This window comes from Sapajus apella, unplaced genomic scaffold (assembly GCF_009761245.1).
Source record: "Sapajus apella isolate SASKATOON/1434 unplaced genomic scaffold, GSC_monkey_1.0 scaffold12, whole genome shotgun sequence".
Lineage (NCBI taxonomy): Eukaryota > Metazoa > Chordata > Mammalia > Primates > Cebidae > Sapajus > Sapajus apella.
In genome coordinates this window covers 7203134-7224245 of record NW_022436952.1, presented here as the reverse complement: position 1 = coordinate 7224245, position 21112 = coordinate 7203134, and the positions used below count along the sequence as shown (strand labels likewise).

General features: G+C 47.9%; 1 protein-coding gene across 2 annotated transcripts in view; it reads right to left on the bottom strand.

Annotated features, from left to right (window-relative positions):
• The window catches only part of IGF2BP1 (insulin like growth factor 2 mRNA binding protein 1), a 53286-nt gene extending 32805 nt beyond the window's left edge, over nucleotides 1–20481 (bottom strand). For both annotated transcript variants that reach the window (XM_032279917.1, XM_032279918.1), the window contains exons 1-2: nucleotides 19940–20481; nucleotides 18699–18759 (exon numbers count right to left, since the gene is read on the bottom strand). In XM_032279917.1, the coding sequence (XP_032135808.1) occupies nucleotides 18699–18759; nucleotides 19940–20114 (236 nt within the window). In that variant the 5' untranslated portion in view covers nucleotides 20115–20481. The remainder of the gene's footprint in view (nucleotides 1–18698; nucleotides 18760–19939) is intronic.
• Between the last annotated feature and the right edge of the window lie 631 nt (nucleotides 20482–21112).

The window sequence follows — 21112 nt, the reverse complement described above, 5'->3', positions numbered from 1 at the left end:
AAAAAAAAAAATAAATAAACAAATAATTTAAAAAATAGGTCAGGCACAGTGGCTCATGCCTATAATCCCAGCACTGGAAGACCGAGGTGGGTGGATCACCTGAGGTGAGGAGTTTGAGACTAGCCTGGCCAATATGGTAAAACCCCGTTTCTACTAAAAATACAAAAAATTGGCTGGTGTGGTGGCAGACGCCTATAATCCCAGCTACTCAGGTAGCTGAGGTTTGAGAATCACTTGAACCCAGGAGGCTGAGGTTGCAGTGAGCTGGTATCATGCCACTGCTCTCCAGCCTGGGCAACAGGGTGAGACTCTGACTCAAAAAACAAATAAATTAAAATAAAATAATTTTAATCTAGTTTAGAATACTGGATTTCTAAAATTTGAACACCTTCCCAAAAAAGATTAAATATCTCTTTAATAATCATTTATATTGACTGCATGTTGAAATAATTTGTTATATACTGGATTAAATATCTTTAAATTTAATACGTTTCCTTTTTTAATATGGCTCACAGAAAATAAAAGCTTAGCCGGGCGCGGTGGCTCACGCCTGTAATCCCAGCACTTTGGGAGGCCGAGGCGGGTGGATCACAAGGTCAAAAGTTCGAGACCATCCTGGTCAACACGGTGAAACCCCGTCTCTACCAAAACTACAAAAAATCAACTGGGCATGGTGGCGCGTGCCTGTAATCCCAGCTACTCAGGAGGCTGAGGCAGGAGAATTGCCTGAACCCAGGAGGCGGAGGTTGCGTCCAGCCTGGGTAACAAGAGCGAAACTCCGTCTCAAAAAAAAAAAAAAAAAAAAAAGAAAAGAAAAGCTTACATATATGGCTCACACTGCATTTCTATCGGACAGTGCTGGGCACTGTGCTACAGTACTGAATATACAGTGATAGGCATGGTCCCTGCTTTCATGGGGTTAACAGTGCAGCAGAGGACCTGGTTTGATTTGGTTTGGTTTAATATAAGAGAATAGACAAAGCTAACTTGGGGGTGAGGGAGGGCTGTTTACTGGACCCCTTCAGAAGTAGGTGATTTTGCTGACTCTTCAACAAGAGGGTTCCATGTGGCTGACACCAGAGTAGAAGCCCCCTCCCAAAGCTGGCCCCTCTCCCACTTGTCCCTCCCATCTGGAAGTTGCCCTAAGGTGCCAACCTCTGCCTTTTCCAGAAAATCACTACTGACTCAGTCCTTACTCCCCACCCCGCCTCATCCCTACAGGGTAAAGAAGTGGTGAAAAAAAAATTGTCCAAGAAAACTTCTGAAGGGGGCGGACCTGGCACGCTTCAGGCATGGCAGTAGCGGAGAAAGGAGGCGGGGGCGGGGAAGGGAGGAGGAGCTGGCCAAAAGCCCAGGGCTCTGTGCCAGGCTGATCCAGAGGCAGGGCAGCCAGACAAGCGGGAGGACAGGCAGGCGGGCAGGCTGTCGGGTGGCAGGCTGACAGGGGTAGGGGCCAGAAAACACTGACCTACTAGGAGATGTGGGACTGGCCAGAGCAGATGCCACCATCACAAAGAAAGCCAGAGTGTGAGAGGACTGGAAGGCAAGGACACCACTGGAATGCAACTGTCGCCCTATGAGCAAGGTCTTTTAATGTATGTGGCATACATGCACTGCCTCCTTCCTATATCACTTGTTGGGGAAAAGTAGAAAGGAAAAGCAGGTCACCAAGAGCTACTCTGGGCTGAACCCTTCTTCCCACTCTGGAAGGCTCTTCCACCCATATTTAGGGGAGACAAGAGAATCACTCAGCTTATATAAAGACAGACATAGAGACTCACTCAGCCTACATGACCACACACATGACCACTGACACATGCAATACACACATCTTAACCTGTTACCAAGAAGTTCCAGTTGAAAAACATAAGATTCACACATTGAGGCAGAAAGGAAAGCGGGTAAGCCTCTGAAGCCTGAGAGGATGCGAAAGTCACCCTCATTTCACAGATGGAGAAACTGAGGCTCAGAGAAGGATATCAACTTGCCAACTTGGAGGCAGGACTCGTAGGCTGCTTGTGCTCACTGCACCAAACTGTGCTACTTTCTCTCTGAAGACAAGTGTTAATACAGCAGAAGCCCGAACAGCCCCGACGTCAGGAGCAGGAAAGGTGCCCATATTCTGTATGGTTAAGTGCATGCCAACTGGCTTTTACTGCATGCGGCTCTAATTTGGGCACGGGATTTCACTCGCAGAAGAGCTATGTGCCCTATAATACGGCTGGATGGCTTTCAGGGAGATTTGTTAACAGGGTGAAAGGGTGCTCACCAAAAATTCCTACCACACAAAATGTCATCTTGGTCTGGGGGAGGAAGGAAGCAGCTTGTGGAAGGTGCTAAGTGGCAGTGGGGTCAAGCCAACCTCAGCATGAATACTTTGCTCAATTCGCCTATCTCGGAAACAGTTTTGACAAGAAACCCATCTGAGCAGCCGGCGGTGAGCAGGCCAAAACAGAAGCTCCGGGACAGCCCAGCTCTTTCCAGACAAATTCCACATCAGCCTGGGCCACCTGCCACCCTCTCCCCAACCTTGAGTGGCTCCCAAAGGGGAGCTGGTCAGGTAGGAGCACAGAGAATGGGGGACCCGAGGGGTGGACTGAGGGATGTGGAGAAAAAACCATCAGGACAAACCTAAAGTGTGAGGACAAATGTAAAAGAGGTGACCCAACAGGAGCTGTGCAACTGAGCCTTCCCGCTAGAAGCAGAGATAGAGAGGTCCCCTCAAGGACATTGCTCACCATCCTTCTCAGACTGGCAGTGGGAAGGGAAGTTTCCAGAATCTTCCCTGGAGATCGGGAAGGTTACTAAGTTCACTAAGCTACGACAGAGGGAAAGGTGGGGGGGTGCAAGAAGACCATTTGTAGCCCGGCCCGCCTCCCTGGAGATGATGGTTTAGCTCTCATCCCCGCTGGAGATGCCAGCCTCTCTCCAGAAAGCTTAAAAGTCACACGCTCATGGCCGGGAGCGGTGACGTCTGCCTATAACCTCAGCACTTTGGGAGGCCAAAGTGGGCAGATCCCTTGAGGTCAGGAGTTGGAGACCAGCCTGGCCAACATGGTGAAAGCCCGTCGCTACCAAAAATACAAAAATTAGCCAGGTGTGGTGGCGGGCGCCTGTAATCCCAGCTACTCGGGAGGCCGTGGCAGAAGAAGCGCTTGAATCCAGGAGGCGGAGGCTGCAGTGCACCAAGATGGCGCCACTGCACTCCAGCCTGGGCGACACAGCGCACGCTCAGGCCCTCGGCGGCTCAGAGGCCCGGCCGAGGATGGAGCTGGCGCCCAGTGGAAGGCGTCATGAGAGGTGCCTTGGAAAGAGACAGAGTCCCGCTCTCTCCTCCAGAGGCAACAACCGAGGTGGCCCTCTCAGAAGCAGAGAGGAAACCAGACCAGCCTCCATAGCAATCCCACTTCGGCAGCTTCCCACTGCACGTGAGAAGGACCCAGCGGGCCTCCGCGTGCTCCTCGGGGTCCTTAGTGACCCCTGGTGACGATGGGCAAGCATCTGGGCACCAGCCCCACAAGCGTGTGCGTGCCCGTTAGCGGCCAGCGCTGCGCAGGAGCCCCCAGGGATCAGGCATCCGCGTCCCCCCCAGCTGGCAACAACGACCTGCTGGTGGGAAACCGGCACCACTGCTGGCTTCCTCCTGGCGGGGCTTCCTCAGCCAGTCCCTGCACGGCCCCGCGTGGCCCTCCTTCCCCTCAAGTGCCCTCTCTGCAGAGGTCTTCCTCCCCAGGGCTCCCCACGGTCTAGAATGCCCTACCACCACGGATGCTGCCTGGGAGAGCTGAGTGCCTTCCAAGATGGTTCCCGCCTATCTTTGACCAGGAGGAGGGGTAGCTCTTCAAGAGCCAAGAGGACCTAGGCGGAGAACACGGTGGTTGGCAAGGCCGGGAAGGCGCAGCAGAGCGGGCCACTAAGGGGGACGGCGACTGGGGGGGCTGAGACAGACGGGGAGTCTGAGGGAACGGGGACTGCGGGGAGAACCACTGAGGGGGACGGGGACTGAGGGGAGAACCACTGAGGAGGATGGGGACTGAGGGGAGAACCACTGAGGGGGACGGGGACTGAGGGGAGACTGAGGGGAGAACCACTGAGGGGGACGGTGCCTGGGAAGGGCGGCGGCAGCTGAGGCGGGGGAGGGGCGCCCTGTGAACGGGCAATTGAGAACTGAGACGGCGCAGCTGAGGGGCGGGCTGTCCCCGCCTGTGCCCAAAGCCGCCCCCTCCCCAGCCCCTCTCACCTAACCCGGGAAGCTGAGCACTCGCCCTTCCACCCCGGCCTCTGGGTGGGCTGAGGCCGCACAGCGCAAGGAGGGGGACAGAGTAGCCCCCAGCCCCTCCACCACACGGCTCCGGGTCTCGAATGTTCTACCGCCAGAGCCCCCGGGCGCCCCGACTCGACTCGCTCCAAACCTGTCCCGCGGAGACAAGCGGCCCAAGGCTACCCGCCCTGGGCCCCGAGGGGGGAGGGGACCCGCGGCAGGGGCTGCGGGGTGGGGGTGGGGACCAGGACTTTGCCCTTTGTCTCTCTCCAGAGCCACCGGCCAGTCGAAACCCGACCTCGTGGCGAAGCCAGGCAGCCGGCGAGGGGCAGGCTCCCCCTCTGGGGTCCTTTAGTAAATCCAGACCCGACCTCCCCGTGGTCTGGGCTGTGACTGAGGTGGTCCTGTGGGGGAGGGGGCTTCCCGCCTGCACCAGGCCTGCAAGCATTTAAGTGGCAACCGGTTGGGGGTGGGGAGCCGGGGAGAGGCTGGAAGTGGGGCCGCGGAGGCTTGAGGGGAGAAAATGGCCCAGGAGGCGGCGGGACGGGGCGGGAGGCCTCCCACTGAGAGGCCAGGAACTGAGGCCTGGGAGCAGGGTGGGGGCACGGAACCTGGAGCCTTCGGGGCCGCAGAGAAAATAACTCTCCTCCCAGGCAAGTCCCCACAGAAGACCTTCTGGGAAGCTCCACAGCCAAGTCACAATAGAAGTCATACTCGCCCCCATGCAGAGTAGTACGTTTGTTTTGGGGGTGAGAATGACCTTCCAGCCCTTTAGGGGTGTCATCGATGAATGATTTGTTAGTAACTCACCTTTGCATGGTGCTTTAGAGTTCACAAAGTACTTCTTTATGCCCACACTATGAACCTGGAACTACCACAAGTTGAGCCTCTCAACAACCAGGGGAGACTGAGAATATTGCTACTTCCGTTCTGCAGGTCAGAAAACGGGCTCAGAGAGGTCAAGGTGACACTGGCCAGCAAGTGTCACTACACTGTGCAGCCTGTTCCTGCTTGCCAGGGAAAAAAAAGGTAACTGGATTACTGTTTTTTAGAAACTAACATGTATGAAACCAGGCTCTGTGGCTGGTGCCTGTAAACCCAACACTTTGGAAGGCTCAGGCTCTCCCTTGAGCCCTGGAAGTCAAGGTTGCAATGAGCTGTGATTGTACCACTGCACTCCACCCTGGCGACAAAAGGAGACCCTGTCTAAAGAAAGAAAAAAGAAACTAACATGTATGAACTATGAATTATGATTCTGTAGACTTGTATGTAACAAAGGTCAACTCTTTGTCCCTTCCTGCTGGGAGTCGGGGGGAGGGGGAGGAGGGGAAGGGAAGCATCTCAATCCCTGCCCTTCCCCCCAAGCTCCCATTTTCCCCTGGGTTGAACCCAAACAAAAGAGGAGGGGTGGGATCAGCCAAAAGCTCCAGCCCTTGGTACCTTCCAGAAGCGTCAAAGGATGGAGGTTCCTAGAACTCAAAATACTAATTCCTCTTATTTTATGAGGCTTCTGGAGATAGGGAGGATTCAGGTGAGGAAACAGATTCCCAGGAAAAGAGAGAGTGATCCCAGATCCCACACCTTTCACATCTGCAAAAGGACAAGCTGAGGCTGACACCTAAGTTCTAACCACTCAGATCTTTCTTCTGTTTTGCTCAGCTCCCTCTCAGTGCATTATTTCATTCCAACAGAATAACCATTTCCCATCTTAGCTGCCCAGACAAGGGGAGAAAATTTGGACCCATCCATCTCAATTTTCTTCAACCAGCCAGGCGCAGTAGGTCATGCCTGTAATCCCAGGACTTTGGGGGGCCAAGAAGAGCAGATCACAAGAGATCAGGAGTTCAAGACCAGCCTGGCCAACATGGCAAAACCCTTTTTCTAGTAAAAATACAAAAATTTGCCAGGTGTGGTGGCACATACCTTTAGCTACTCGGGAGGCTGAGGCAGGAGAATCGCTTGAACCTGGAAGGCAGAGATTGCAGTAGCCAAGATTGCACCACTGCACTCCTCCCTGGGTGACAAAGCGAGACTCCATCTCCAAAAAAAAAAAAAACAACAGTTTTCTTCAACCATTCAAGATAATCTGAAAATCTCAACAGTGACAGGAAAATACAATGCAAGGTATGTATGAAATGCCTGGGGAGGATGGAGGCTCAGAGCAAAGAGAAATTTTATCTGCTAAGCTTATGCCCCACCCTCTAGCCCCTGCAAAAAAACCTCAAGAAAATCTCAACCTCTCTAAATATTGGAGGATATCCCAACTTTTTTTTTTTTTTTAAGAGACAGGGTCTCATTCTGTTGCCCAGGCTGGAGTGCAGTGGCACCATCATAGTTCATTGTAACCTGAAACACCGGGGCTCAAGCAACCTTCCTGCCTCAACCTCCCGAGTTCCCAACTTCTAAGAGAGCTCAGCTTTGAAAAAGAAATGCCTGGATTTGAAATCCCAGCACTCTTACTTATTGACGGTGTGACCTTAGTTCAGATTATTCTGTAGAATGAAGATAATACCTTCAGAGTTCTTTGGGGAATTCGGTGAAGTGACATTGTGAGCTGAGTAGATACTCCATAAATGCTCTTGTAATTGTAGTAGAAACTCATCTTTTGACCCTCATTGCCTCACATTGTTCAGAAGCAAAGATGCTCAATAAGGGAAATAGACAGGAGTGGCTGCCCTACCTACTGAGAGCCTCATTTCTGTGAATCATCACTGAATGCCTCCTTCTTCTAGGTGAATGAATGGTTTGCCCAAAAACAGCTTCCAGTCTATCCAGAGTCTCACTGTGTCACACAGGTTGGAGTGCAGTGGCACAACCTCGGCTCACTGCAACCTCCACCTCCCGGGTTCAAGCGATTCTGCTGCCTCAGCCTCCCAAGTAGCTTGGATTACAGGCGCTTGCCACCACGCCCAGCTAGTTTTTATATTTTTAGTAGAGACGGGGTTTCAATGTTAGCCAGGCTACTCCACAACGCTCTTCTTAATCCACTCTATTTTTTCTGCCTAGCCTCCAAAACCCAGCTTAGCTCTAAGCCTCCCTCCTTTACTTTCGTTCCTGAGGTTGTGTGCCTCGCATTTTAGTGCATGGACTCCTGGACTCTGTACTTTCAGCTTTTCCTGGATTTAAAGTGAAAATGCTGGAGGGCAGAGACTTAGCCTTGTACCTCCCTCTTTTGGGAGTCCTCTCCACCTCTATGTCTCACTTCCCCACCTGAAAAGACCCAATAGATGCTAAGTAAAAACTCAGTAAATAATCAGTATTTAATGCAGAAAAGGGGACACACAAAGGCTTCCATTTTCTTTAGGATGAACAGGTGACCACCATGTGGGAAAAAGTAAAACTGACAATGGTTTTAAAATGGTCATTTTTTTGAATCCTAGCACTACTACTTACTGGAAATGACCAGAGGAAAAGAGGAATGGGTAAGTTATTATTTAATGGGTACAGAGTTGCAGTTTTGCAAGATGAAGAGTTTTAGAAATAGATGAAGGTGATGGTTGCACAACAACATGAATTTTTTTGTGGGGTTTTTTGTTTTGTTTTGTTTTTTTGAGACAGAGTCTCACTCTGTTGCCCAGGCTGGAGTGCAGTGGTGCAATCTCGGCTCACTGCAACCTCCAGCTCCTGGGTTCAAGCAATTCTCCTGCCTCAGCCTCCTGGGTAGCTGGGATTATAGGTGCATGCCACCACACCCTGCTAATTTTGTATTTTTAGTAGAGACAGGGTTTCACCATTTTGGCTAGGCTGGTCTCGAACCCCTGACACCTCAGGTGATCCACCCACCTCAGCCTCCCAAAGTTCTGGGATTACAGGTGTGAGCCACTGCTCTCAGCCGTGAATGATTTTAATGTCACTAAACTATATACTTAAAAATGGCTAACCTTTTTGTGCATTTCTATATGATTTTTTTTTGAGTCGGAGTTTCGCTCTTGTTACCCAGGCTGGAGTGCAATGGCGCGATCTCGGCTCACCGCAACCTCCGCCTCCTGGGTTCAGGCAATTCTCCTGCCTCAGCCTCCTGAGTAGCTGGGATTACAGGCATGCGCCACCATGCCCAGCTAATGTTTTTTATTTTTTTTTTAGTAGAGACGGGGTTTCACCATGCTGACCAGGATGGTCTCGATCTCTTGACCTCGTGATCCACCCGCCTCGGCCTCCCAAAGTGCTGGGATTACAGGCTTGAGCCACCGTGCCCGGCCTTACCTTTTTGTGCATTTTACAATTAAAAATGATTTTTTGTTGTTGTTGTTTTTAAGATAGAGTTTCGCTCTTATCACCCAGGCTGGAGTGCAATGGCAAGATCTCAGCTCACTGCAACCTCTGCCTCTCAGGTTCAAGCGATTCTCCTGCCTCAGCCTCTGGGGAGCTGGGATTACAGGCACATCGCGGAGGTTGCAGTGAGCTAAGATTGCACCACTGCACTCCAACCTGGGTGACAAAGCAAGACTCCATCTCAAAAACAAAACAAAACAAAAAAATATATATTTCCTTCAGTCTGCACTGAAAGATCAAGGTCTTTTCTGTATTTCTAATACCTAGCAAATGGCATATCACCCAATAGCAGACGCCTAATAGATAAAAGTAACTGGATGAATGCATGCATGAATAGATGAATACATTAGAGGTACCAATCTTTGCAGCAATATGCAAGCTATCACGGAAGCCTGTAGCATCTTGTTAAATGTTTTTTCCCATGGCTTTTCATTGTAAATATCTATTTTTAAGTTATTTTGCAAACAGCTAGTGACTGAGTGTTAAGGACCCCTCACACACTCCAGGCTACAGGTTGCTAACCATGGGGTTCTGACAGACATCGTTCCTCATCTAGTTAGAAGTTTAAAGGAAACTATTCATTCAAGGTGGCCAGGAAGAGGGGCAAGAGCAGAGTGGAACAAAGATTATCTCACAGAAATACTAGGTTTGTGAAGATCATTCTGTTCCACCTCCTGCCTACACCCAGAGCTCACTCAGGACAGGAATCACTCCACTCTATTCCAGAAAGCCAACAGCAGCAGCAGCGTTATCTTAACCAAATGGTAATAATATAGAGAGGAAGAAAATCCTATACATGATCTCAGTCTGCTAGATTTTAAGTAAGTTTAAATAAGTTGCAGGAAGACTCTTAACCAGAGTGCATTCTTCTGAATCTAGCTGATTCCTCAGCCAACATCCTAGTACTTCTAGTCCTTGTTTGGAATACACTGGCTGCAGCCACGAACAGCCAAGTCTCTCTGTAAAGAATTATCTTTGCCCTTTAATTTACTTTTTTTACTTTTTTTTTTTCCCCGGAGATGCACCCAGGCTGGAGTGCACTGGCGCCATCTCTGCTCACTGCTACCTCCACCTCCTGGATTCAAGGGATTTTACTGCCTCAGCCTCCAGGGTAGCTGGGATTATAGGCGCCAGCCACCACGCCCAGCTAATTTTTGTATTTTTAGTGTACACGGGTTTTCACCATGTTGGTCAGGCTGGTCTCGAACTCCTGACCTCAGGTGATCCATCAGCCTCGACCTCCCAAAGTGCTGGGATTACAGGCGTGAGTCACTTTACTGTACCCAGCCTGCCCTTTAATTTAGAACTTCATCTCCAAATCCTGCCAAAGCAACTGGTCTCTATTACAGTTGGAGTTCTCCTCCCAAGTAACTTAGAGACCTTAAGGAGGAAGTAGAATAAATATTTCGAACTTTGAATAGACATCCTCAACAAGTTTCCTCCACCCAACAGCTCCCATTTCAGTTCCTGTCTCCCCTCATTTTCTCCTCCTCAGAGTCCCTAATGGAAAGTTGACGAGCCCCAAGCGATCCCAAATGCCACTCCAGAAAAGAGGCAACACACATCATTCTGCATAAACTAATTGTAAAATCCTTTATAGTAACTGATTAAAGTCACAAGCCTGTTAAAAGACTGAAAACCACATCCGGATGGGAAGCCCTTTTCCTCACCATCCCAGTAAGAAGTTTCAATTCTTATTCCCAGGGCTGGGGCTGTAGACGTGTGTATATATGTGTATGCACCCATCCATGTGCCTGAATTATGGCACACAGCCTTTGAGCAGAGGGCTGAAATGAAGAAATGGGAATAAAGGTGGGTTCTGAGTGCATCTTTGGGGACTGGTTCCAGACCAAGGAACCAGGGAGAGAATGTGAGTACATTACAGGGGCAGAAGAAGTAGGGAGCAATGTATGCAGTCACCCCCTGGGCATCTAGGGATTCCCAGTTTCTGAATGCCTACTTTGTGAGCTTACCAAGAGCAGGACATGAAGCCATTCCAGCAGATAGGGGAGGCTGCTCTCATTTCCTCCTTCCTCAGACCCCCAAGAGGATCCATACAGTCCCCTTCGTCCTGAATTCTTATAGCACCTACCTTATATGCGGAGTTAGGGTAATTCCCCTCTCACTAATGTCCCTACTCTACATGTACCTTTGACAGTAGCACTGAAGTGTGAAATTTCAGCTAGGAACCTGGACCAAGTTCAGGGCATAAATGGCCCATTTCCCCTAATGAACAATTAGCAGCATTATCCGCCATGCTTGCCTCATCTCTCCAAGCCTTCTGTCTCGGAGAATATACTGCAGGAATCCATAATCTAGGGACTCTGTGGGGTTGCCCTGGTGAGCTTCATATCTCTCCACTAAGAGGTGGCTTTTCCTTTCAACATATAGGTGGAGTTACCAAAGCACCCTACACACAGATCCATCACTGTTTATCCATCACTGTTTCTAGTGCCTTAGATATATACCCCAAGCTGACACACAGTTCAAAGACAACCTCTCGTGGACACATTTTTGGGCATCTGTACACTTGATCAGTTCTAATACAGAGCTAACCACAGCTTTATGGGGCAGGGTAGCATGGAGCTGTAAAGCTTCAAAGGAGGATAAACAGTGGCGAGGGCAGGAGGGAGAGAAGTCAATATCTACAACAAAATAGTAACAATAAGAGCTATTGTGTACTACTATTAGGATCACTTCTTTACAGTTACAGAAATTGAGCTCAAGATTTTAAACACTGAATTCTCCTGGGAAGATCTTTCCTCCAAACCCCTGTAAAGGATGAGTGGGGGACCTAGAATAGGTCATTAAGACTCTAACAGCACTTCTTCCTTCCTGAAGCCTTAAGAATTTGGAATTATTCCTTTCCTCCTCATTCCTCTTTGCCAAAGAGCTCGGACCACACAAACAACCATTACACATATATTTCTGAATTATCTGATGTCTCCACTTAAAGATTCTAACTATATCCAATCAAGTAAACTAAACTATCCAATCAAATTTCACTCAGACTTATTGTTTTCCAATTCAAGTGGCCAAAACATCTGAATTAGTGATTGAGTTGGTTTTTGTTTTTGTTTGAAACACAGTCTCACTCTGGAGTGCAGTGGTGTGATCTCAGCTCACTGTAACCTCCACCTCCCAGGTTCAAGCAATTCTCCTGCCTCAGCCTCCTGAGTGGCCAACAGGCTTGCACCACCACGCCCGGCTAATTTTTAGTAGAGATGAGGTTTCACCACGTTGGCCAGGCTAATCTTGAACTCCTGACCTCATGCAACCTGCCTGCCTTGGCCTCCAGAAGTGCTACAATTGCAGGTGTGAGCCACCGTGCCTGGCCTGAATGAGTAATTGAGTTTTTAACTGAAATTAATTCAAAATGAAATAAAAAATTTGAAGTTATCCTTAACCCTCTTTGTGTGGGGGGGGGGGCATGGGTAGGATCCCTTAACCCTCTTTTCCTAAGGAAATGTAGAAAGGATTAACTAGAATCCACTAACCAGACGTGGTAGAAAGGGAAAGAGAAAATGGAGAGCTTCCCCTCTTCTCCTGCCTCCTCTATTACGGGATTTTTGTCCACAGCTCTCCTCCAAACTATAAGCAAAATTTACCAGCCAACCCATCTCAGACACATCCTTTATGTGCCTTCCAGCCACCAAAATGCCACTTGTCTAATAACCAGACGTGTCCTAAGGGGTATCGAAAATATCTGCACAATCCACTCAAAACTTCTTTTAGTCATCTAGCTGTTTGCTCTGTATTTCATTCAAAAGCAGTTTGCTTATGACCAGCCATGCTCCTGGGAGCCTGGACTTCTGCAAAAGAACTGCATTTCTGATCGTGTTTGTTCTGCCAGTTACATTTCAGGGTGTTGCAATCAGGTTTTTTCCAACTGTATTAAAAGTATAAGGTCCAGATCTACTTTTCTGTGATTTATCTGTAATCAACACATATATTATGTCAGTCAACTGTGTTTAGGGCAAAACTTTGCTCCAGCCTGTTGTATTATTGCAAACCTACTGTGCTGCAAGGTAGGAAGCAGGGCTTATAAAGCTGGCTCTGCAATAAACTTCGATAATAGGATGACCACCCCCTTCTATCCACTATTAAGGACACAGTCCCCTCTGATCAAAATCTGAAGAGCCATCCAAGTCCTCTTAGTAGAATGAAGTCACCACCTGGGGACTAAACAGCTTTCTGTTGGCATTACCTCCTTGCAATGGTGTGTATCAGGTGTTATCTTACAGGATCGTTTTTAACCAAATCAAACTATCAATAACCAAATGAGCATACACTTTCTTGAGTACAGGTTTGGGAGACTTTTCCTTCCAGTTTGTTTTGACAGGCATTTAAAAAGGTATAGGGGAGAAGAGGAAAGGTGGAAATGGATGGGGTGCAAAACTTTTATACTAAAATGGAATCAGACACTGGCTGAGACCCTGAAAAAGATCCTCAGAGCCTTGCCAGTGGCCAACCGGAAGGCCTGTTGTCTCTCTTTTACAAGATAAACAAAACCCATGGATAGAATCTCTGACTACTATTACTGCCTCTGTTATTGTTTTGGTCAGCCTTCAGAACCTGTGGACAGACACAAACTGCTCATTTTGTAAAGATTGCTGGTTACTTAAATTGACACTTAACTCTTTAAGGTTCTACTCACAACCCAAGACCCCAGCTACTGGAGGAGAGCAACAGCTACTTGCACCTCTATTCTCTCCCCAACTCTCTCATCCTATTTTCCTTTTACGCACTCCTCTCTCCTTGCCCCTTTTTACTTCACATATACCCACTGGCTTTTTGTGCCTTAGAATGGAGAGCTCGAGGCAGCCCAGGTGCTAGAAAGGGTCTACAGGCCACAAGCCTGTCGGGGGGGGGGGGGGCTTCTCGTGGGTTACATGCTGTGAGGTTTGCAATCTACGGGTTCCCAGGACTAAGGCGTGCCACAAACAGCCTGGGATCTCCCGGGGTCTCAGGGATCTGGAGGGGAAGTCCTCCTCGGAGACCCAGGCCAGCGGATGTTCTCGGTCAGGGGCTTGTTAAGAGAAGGCAGGCGGGCAGCCCCACCTCAGAGCGAGCCGAGCCGAGATTGCCGGGGCTGGGGCTGGGACTGGGACTGGCGCGGGGGCGGACGGGGAAGGTTAGAGCCGGCGGGCCGGGACCAGCGCTCCAGGAAGAGCCTCCAGTGCCGCTGAGAATTTCTCTCTCTCTTTTTTTTTTTTTTTTTTTTAAAAAGGGGAAGGGAAGGCAGGCAACTCCAAAAGCAAATACAGCTTTGCCCTGCGCTAAGTCTACCACCCGTCTCCGACCCCTCTCCCGGGGGTAACCGTGAGCCTCCAGTCGCTCCCCTTTAAAAGGGAAGCGGGAAATCCACCCAACCCCGTATCTCCCCTCCCTCCCTCTTTCCCTTCCCCCTCCCCGTCTGGAATTTCCAAGCCGGGACTAACTGGTCTGATTCTCCAGTCTCCCCTGCTGCTTTTTTCCTCCCCTTTTCTCTCCCAAACACTCCCATCCCAAATTCTAAGCTGCAAGTTCTGGAAGACATTAGCCACATTTCAAGACTCTTAAAAGAGGATGGGGAACGAACACGACTTAATTTAAATTATAACAGCTGGGGAAAATGTCCGTTCTTCAAATGCCTTTGGTTCATACATTAATTCTAATAACCCCATCAACACCATCAACACCACCACCACCAACCACCACCACTACCACCACGCCACACACAAAAATCAACAGATCTAACCAATAAATAACTCTTCACAAAACCTTTAAACTTCAACAAACAGCACTTGCTGTTCCCCACTTCTCACTCAACTAAATCAGACCTGAATTTTAAAATGTTTTAAAATTGTATGCTCACTAGAGTATCTCAATAGTATCTTTGTCAACTGGCTGCTATACATTATAGTATAAATACACTCTTAAAAAGTAAGCCTTAAAAGTACCCACACACATAGATTAAAATGATACATATTAAGGTAATTTTAAAAGATTACAAGCTCAGAACTTTGAATCAAGATTCTTCCAACTGCTAATGTCATGTATTTCATCTCTGAAACATAATTATGAATTTTTTTTTCCACCAAAAGCTGTGCCATTAAAACTTTACCTTTTGAACAGTTAACAATACTTTGAATAAATTAGTAATGGGAACTGCAATTCTCCCCCTTCTTTACTAAAAAGTTCTCCATCTGAGAAACCATTAGGGTAAAATTTCATCTTTTTAATTTGGGTCAGAAAATAAGGGGTTCTGGAAACCTGCAGTTCTTCCCAGGGACAGTCAGCTAACACTGTCCTTAGGAAAGTCTCATCTTGAAATACTGACCACCCAAATGAGAATAGCTAAGGATTTCTACCAGCAGTGAAGGAAACATAATTTATGAATTTGTAAAGTTAGGTGGAAATTAAAATAGGTAAAGAACATACCCCAGTTTCCACCTTTCCTCCAAACAGTGCACAAAAACTTCAGATTCAACCATTTTTTTCACTTATGTAAATCGAAAAACAAAAAATTCTAACCTAATAAGAAAATCTTTTTAAAGGGGTAATCAATTGTTTCTACTTCAAGCTTTCTTAAATAGTAGTCACATGTATCTTTTGCCTTGTATGAGTTAAAAACTTTCTTTTTTATTTGGATACTAATCCATAATTACAACCATTAAAGTAAAAAGTGCCTGAAAACCCTCCCACTCTAGTAGTTTTCATTCCTTTGTTTTTTAACCCCTCTTAATTCATTTTCAGCCCCAAAGTACAAGGTGGGTTGTTGTTTTCTTTCCTTAAGTGCAAATCCATTTCTGAAAGCAATTTTTAGGTTGTTTGGAAAACAGTGATCCAATGATTTCTTCAGTCCCTCAACAAATCATTTTGTTAAAATAAATTTAAAATATTTTGCCATTTTATAAGACAGCCTTCACAGATTTTTAAAGCTGCTAACTTCAAAAAATTAAACTGTAAAACTAAGAATCAAATTGCAACACTTTCTTTTCAGAGTTCTCATTTTTATATGAATGGCTTATAAAACTAATTGTTGTTTAATAGGTGGAAATTTAAGGGAAAGTTAGCCCACCTCATTTTAAGTCAACCTAGAGGAAAGGACCATTAATCTGCCTAAAGAAATCTTCAAACTTAGAATTCTTTAATGTGAACACATTTTACCTTAAAAAAAGAATTCAGTGCCTCTCTTTCATTGTTTTCTTATTTAACAGTAACACCTTTTATTTTGAGGACACCAGTTGACGGTGAATATGCTATCTTTAGGTCACATTCTTCTAGAAAAAGGCACACCAAAGTGGCAAGTGTAACAAAGGTTTAATTCCCTTAAAAAGCAAATTATGTCTCAAAAGTAATCAAGTCACACTAAAATGATACCCCTTTACCTCAACTACTCCTAAGTCTCTCAGAATAAAACATACACAAGCCCTTTCCACAACTGTTTTTAATGCATTTGGTTTTCCTTTTGTCCAGGTATCTGGCAGTGAACATATACAAATTATCAACAAAAAAGCACAAATTGTTAACCAAATTCCAACACTAAAAGGGGGTTTGAGGAGGTGATCTCTGAGAAATTTAATACCACCTCATTTAAAAAATTCAAGCTAATTGTTGTTTTCAGTTCAAATGCACAGTGTTCAGTCTCTTGTGTCCTTAAAAAGATACAAATTATATTTAGCAAATAGACTCAAAGTGAGAACAAAATACATTAAGAGGTACTGCTATAGCATATCTTTTGTTTGATTTCCCCCCCTTAAAAAAATTTTAGTTGTTGGATTTTATAAATTATCTTGGAAACTGAAATCATAATTCATTTGCAACTGAATGCCTCAAGAAAAGTTCATAAGGAAAATACAAGAGTATATATACACAAAATATCATTTGTGTAGTTGTTCATTTTACTCAGAATGTGTTACTCATAATTAACTTGTTCCTGTTCTATACATCCATGAAATGATTGAAAAAGTCAGTAACAAACCTAACTGACGAAATACTTTTCAGACACAGAGTAAAGACACATACCACAACATACTTCCTCAAAGACACAAAATGATAGAGCGAACTGACTTAATGAAAACAAACTTTCTTTTTTAAATCCTGAGACTTCAAAAATTGATTCATTCTAGAAAAATGAAATGCCTTCTCACCACCACCCCAAATAAAAAGCAAAGAAAACACAAGTGACTCAATGTTTAGGCTAAAAAAATTATTTCAGGAAGGGGGAGAACACACAAAACATCTAATTTAATATGGGCGTGGACAGATTTTTTTTTTTTTAACCCAGTCTTCTCACAAACCCCCTCTCCCTTCCAACTCAAAAAAGAGCCCTCAGTAATGCATTTTGGAGGGAACAAGAAGGAGCCTAGAAATGGCTTAAAAGCAAGCAGATGGCTTGGGGAAAAAGATCCATAAATACAGGGCACCATGAAAATTAAAATATAAATGTTTTGAGTTCCATTTCATCACGTTTTGCTATTTTTCTTGTTTTTCATTTTATTCCCTAAAATTTAATCCATCCTCAAGAGCAAAAGAAAAAATCCATATATTTTATAATTCTACTTATTCTGGATATTTTTCACCAACACTCAGCTTTCAGTTCAAATATTCATATCCTTCTCAATAAACCTGCTAGTGTCAGTGTATGTTCCTTAGTCACATCTCCAAAAAATGTTTTAAAATAACAAGACTTATTTTCTTCCTCCCCATTTTATTGCCACTTTATTCCTAACTCTAATTGCCTTTCCAATAACACGGTATTTCAAACATCTGAAGTTAAATCGCAAGCTCTATAAACGTAGTAACAAGCCATATTGATCTACAGACACAATAGTTCCAAGTTACTTAAATACCAAGCTAAACCACTAAATAGATCATTTCACATGAACTTTCTAGACCCTCTCAACAGCCCCCCAAAAAAAAGCAGTCACCACCCCCCACCTACCCACCCAGAAAAGGCCAGAGAGACTATTCTGAAATGCACCAAATTTTCAGCTGAAAAGGGGGGGGTGAGGAGGATCAAAGACTTACTGGGGGCTGCTTTCCAACTAGGGACATGAAAACAAACTCTACACTGTCAACATGTTTAAAGTCTGATTTGAGAAAGTAGAAAGACTGCCCGTATACTTCCCAGCCAGAGTTCAAGGAAAGATTTCAAAGTTCAATGGAAGATTTGAAATCTACCATGAATTCTCAGTAAACATGATGGAGGTAACCCCATTTTGCCGAAGAGAGAGGATAGAGGGTATAGGGTATTGGAACAGGCACACACACAGAGGGTATAGGGTATTGGAATACACACACACACACACATATACACACACACACAGAGGGTACAGGGTATTGGAACACACACACAGAGGGTATAGGGTATTAGAACACACACACACACACCCCCATTCATCCACGGAGTTCACACACACACACACACACACCCATTCATCCACGGAGTTCTAGACCCTCCAAAGAGCCCCAGCTCACAGCCTCAACACAAAGCTCTCACCCCAGATGGTCCCCTTGTAACAATGGGCTGAAGGAGTGGGGGTAGGGGGGCTCGAAAAGGATAGTACAGCCAAGGCATATTCTTTGGAAAATCCAGTCGAGGAGGAGGATGATGTGAGATGTGAGGGATTGGGGATGGGGGAGGGGAGGGTCCATGGGAAATAAAGTCTTTGCTTGTTGCAGAAATATAAAGTACAAGCAAAAGGGAATTTTTGGGGAGACGGAAAACTCATTCCACTCCGATTAGGGAGTAGAAGGGCAATCTACTTTAGAATTACGGTGTGGAAAGAGTGAGAAAAACAGAAAATGAGGCCTGCTACGAAGTTGCAGAAATCGCCATGAGTCTGAACTCTTCAAAGATTTTAAGGTTCCCCACAAAAAAACGGCCCCACCGCTTAAACTCCACAAGGTTCCTCCCTATTGATTTTCTTTCCCCTTTAATTCTACAACTAACATCTTTTAGCCCACCCCAGCCCCAACTTATTTTTTTTTTTTTACAAGCTGTAAACCACCCATTACAAGATCTTGGCCAATCTTCCCTCCCTGCCCCCAACATCCGGAGTTGGGGGTGGGAAGACCAGTAATGGGTTTCTTCCACTGGAGACGCTATGGACCCCCTCAACACAGCTTCTCAGCACACCCCCACGCCCCCCACCCCGAGAAAAGAGCTCTTTCCTACCTTTGTTTTTTGGGCACCGAGTGTTCAATCTCTAGGCGTTTTCCTTGTAATTCTACTTTCCCTAAAAATTAAAAAAAAAAAAAATTACTATAAGAGTGTGAACAGGGGCTGGGGGTGGGAAGAGGAAGGGGAAAGACACCAGGGTAATTCAGGAGTTACTGGGATTTCGAGATCTTCCTAGGAATCCAGGCAGTGGCTTCCATAGCAGGATGGGAAAAAGGCTGTTCTACGAATGGTGGAATCTATAAATTCGTTATTATTCATTTTTAAATTTTTGTTTTATGTAATCACTGAGGCTTGTAGTGGGTCGCTCTGGAAGCCCGATTTGGTAAAGGTGCAAGTCTATTTGTGTGGGTGCGCTGCCTATAGAGCTCCCAGATGTGGGGAGAAGAAGCGGGGAGAGAAAGGGCTCCCCATTCCACAGAAAGTGGGGCGGAGGACGGAGGCGTTATGCAGAACTAAACTTTATTTTTCTCTGTTGGCCAGAAAGAAAGGCTTCGGACCGCGGAGCGGTCACCTGTCGGGGCTGGTTTGGGAAAGGGTGGACCTGGGGGAGCAGAGCCGGGCCCGGCGGGGAGGGTCCCTCGCGGCCGCCGCGCGCGGCTCTCGGCCCAGCCTGGGCGTCTCGGGAAGCAGCATGGCGACCCGGCGCCGCCGCCGCCGCGCCACCCAGCTCACGCCCCACTTTCAAATCAAAATGGCTCAAGCCCCAGGCCCTGGGCGGGAGGCGGGACCCCTCCCTTGCAAGTCCTGCTGGAGAGCTGCATTGCCCATGCGAAGCGGCTAGATTGCCCGCGGTGCGGGGACCCCTTCCACGCCTGGAAAGGCCTAAGACTGAGGAAGGGGAGCCGGGGTTTTCCAGCTGGGGGACCGTCCACTGGCGGATAAGGAGGGGCTGGACGTGGAAATAACGCCTAGCCGGGGGTCATCTCCCTGTCCCTAAACCCACCCCCCACTACTGCCATTGGGGGCTCCCGCCCCGTCGGTGGGGAGGAGGGATGGGGGAAGCCAGAGCTTCTTATCTCAGGCTAGGAGGAAATCCCGAATATTTCTGCGCGGGGGTGGGGGGGGGTGCAGAGCGAGGGAGGGGGCATCGAAGCGGGTAGGTCGAGGGTGGGTACGGAGGCCAAGTCCCGCAGGCCCGGGAAGAGAGGAGTTGGCGGGAGAGGAACCGGAAGGTGCGGGTCTCCGTTGTTCGGGGCTCCCGTTGTGGCTTTTCCGGGAGATGGCTGTGCTCTTACCGGAGAAAGTTTCGATGGCCTTCATCGCCCAGTGCTCGTCCGGGCAGTCCACGAAGGCGTAGCCGGATTTGACCAAGAACTGGCCACTGTAGGAGATCTTGTGCTCCGCAAACACTTTCTCCAAGTCCGCGGGGGTCACGCTCTCGTTGAGGTTGCCAATGTAAAGCTTGTTCATGGTGGCGGTCTCGGGGCAGGACGCGGTCCCGGGCAAGGCCGAACGAGCGGGCGCGGGCGGCGAGCCTCCTAGGCCGAGAAGCGGGGAGGCCGGCGGCAGGAGCCGCAAACTTTCTTTGCACCCCACCCCAGAAGTTGTCCGAAGCCCAGGGCGGGGAAGGCGGCCTGAGGGCGCGCAGAGGTCGCGAGAGAGTTCGGGGAGAGCCCAGGAGAAGTGCCCGCGGCGCGCAGGGAGACGGACGACGCGGCGCGGCTCCTTCCCTTCGGTCCGAAACCCCTCCGAGAGGGCTGGTGTGTCACGTTTCTCCGCGGCCGCCCTGGCGCCGCCTCTAAATAAAATCGACTTGAAAAAAAAATGGAGCGGAAAAAAAAAAAAAAAAAAAAAAAAGAAGCAGCCACGTGGTGACAGCCCCCACCCACTCTGTAGGGGAAGACCCCCGACGCCACAGGGCCCCTCGGCCCTCCGGCCAAACCCAATAATCTCCCGCCTGAGGGTGGGTAACTCAACTCACCCCCGGGGTAAACTAGGACCGTGGGGCACAGTCCCCGAGGCTCTACTCGCCCCTTCCCCCTTTGCAAGAACCTGGCCTCTAGGGAAGCGCCCCGCCCCCACCCATCCCCCTACCCTAGCCCGAACTGGGGGAGGATGGTCCAGCCCAGATCTCCCAAGTCTTAAAGGGTAAAACGTACGGTTATTTTTTATTCGTTTTGCCGGGCGGGGTTGCTCACCCCACCCCCGTTAACTGCTAGCGACTGACAAGCAAGGGACGGCCGAGATAGACAAAGAGAAGCCGAAGACTCTGGGGTCTTCAGGAGAGGGTCGCACAAGCTGGTGATTTAAAAAGAAAGGCACCTTTTCCCTAGATGTTTAAATGGGGGGGTCTTCGCTTTCCCCACCCCAGCCCCCTGGAACTCCCCCGCCTCCGGGGATGCAGGACCGGGGGACCCTACGAGCGCGGGACCGAGTAGCTGGGAACACTGGGGATCCCAGTTGAGAAC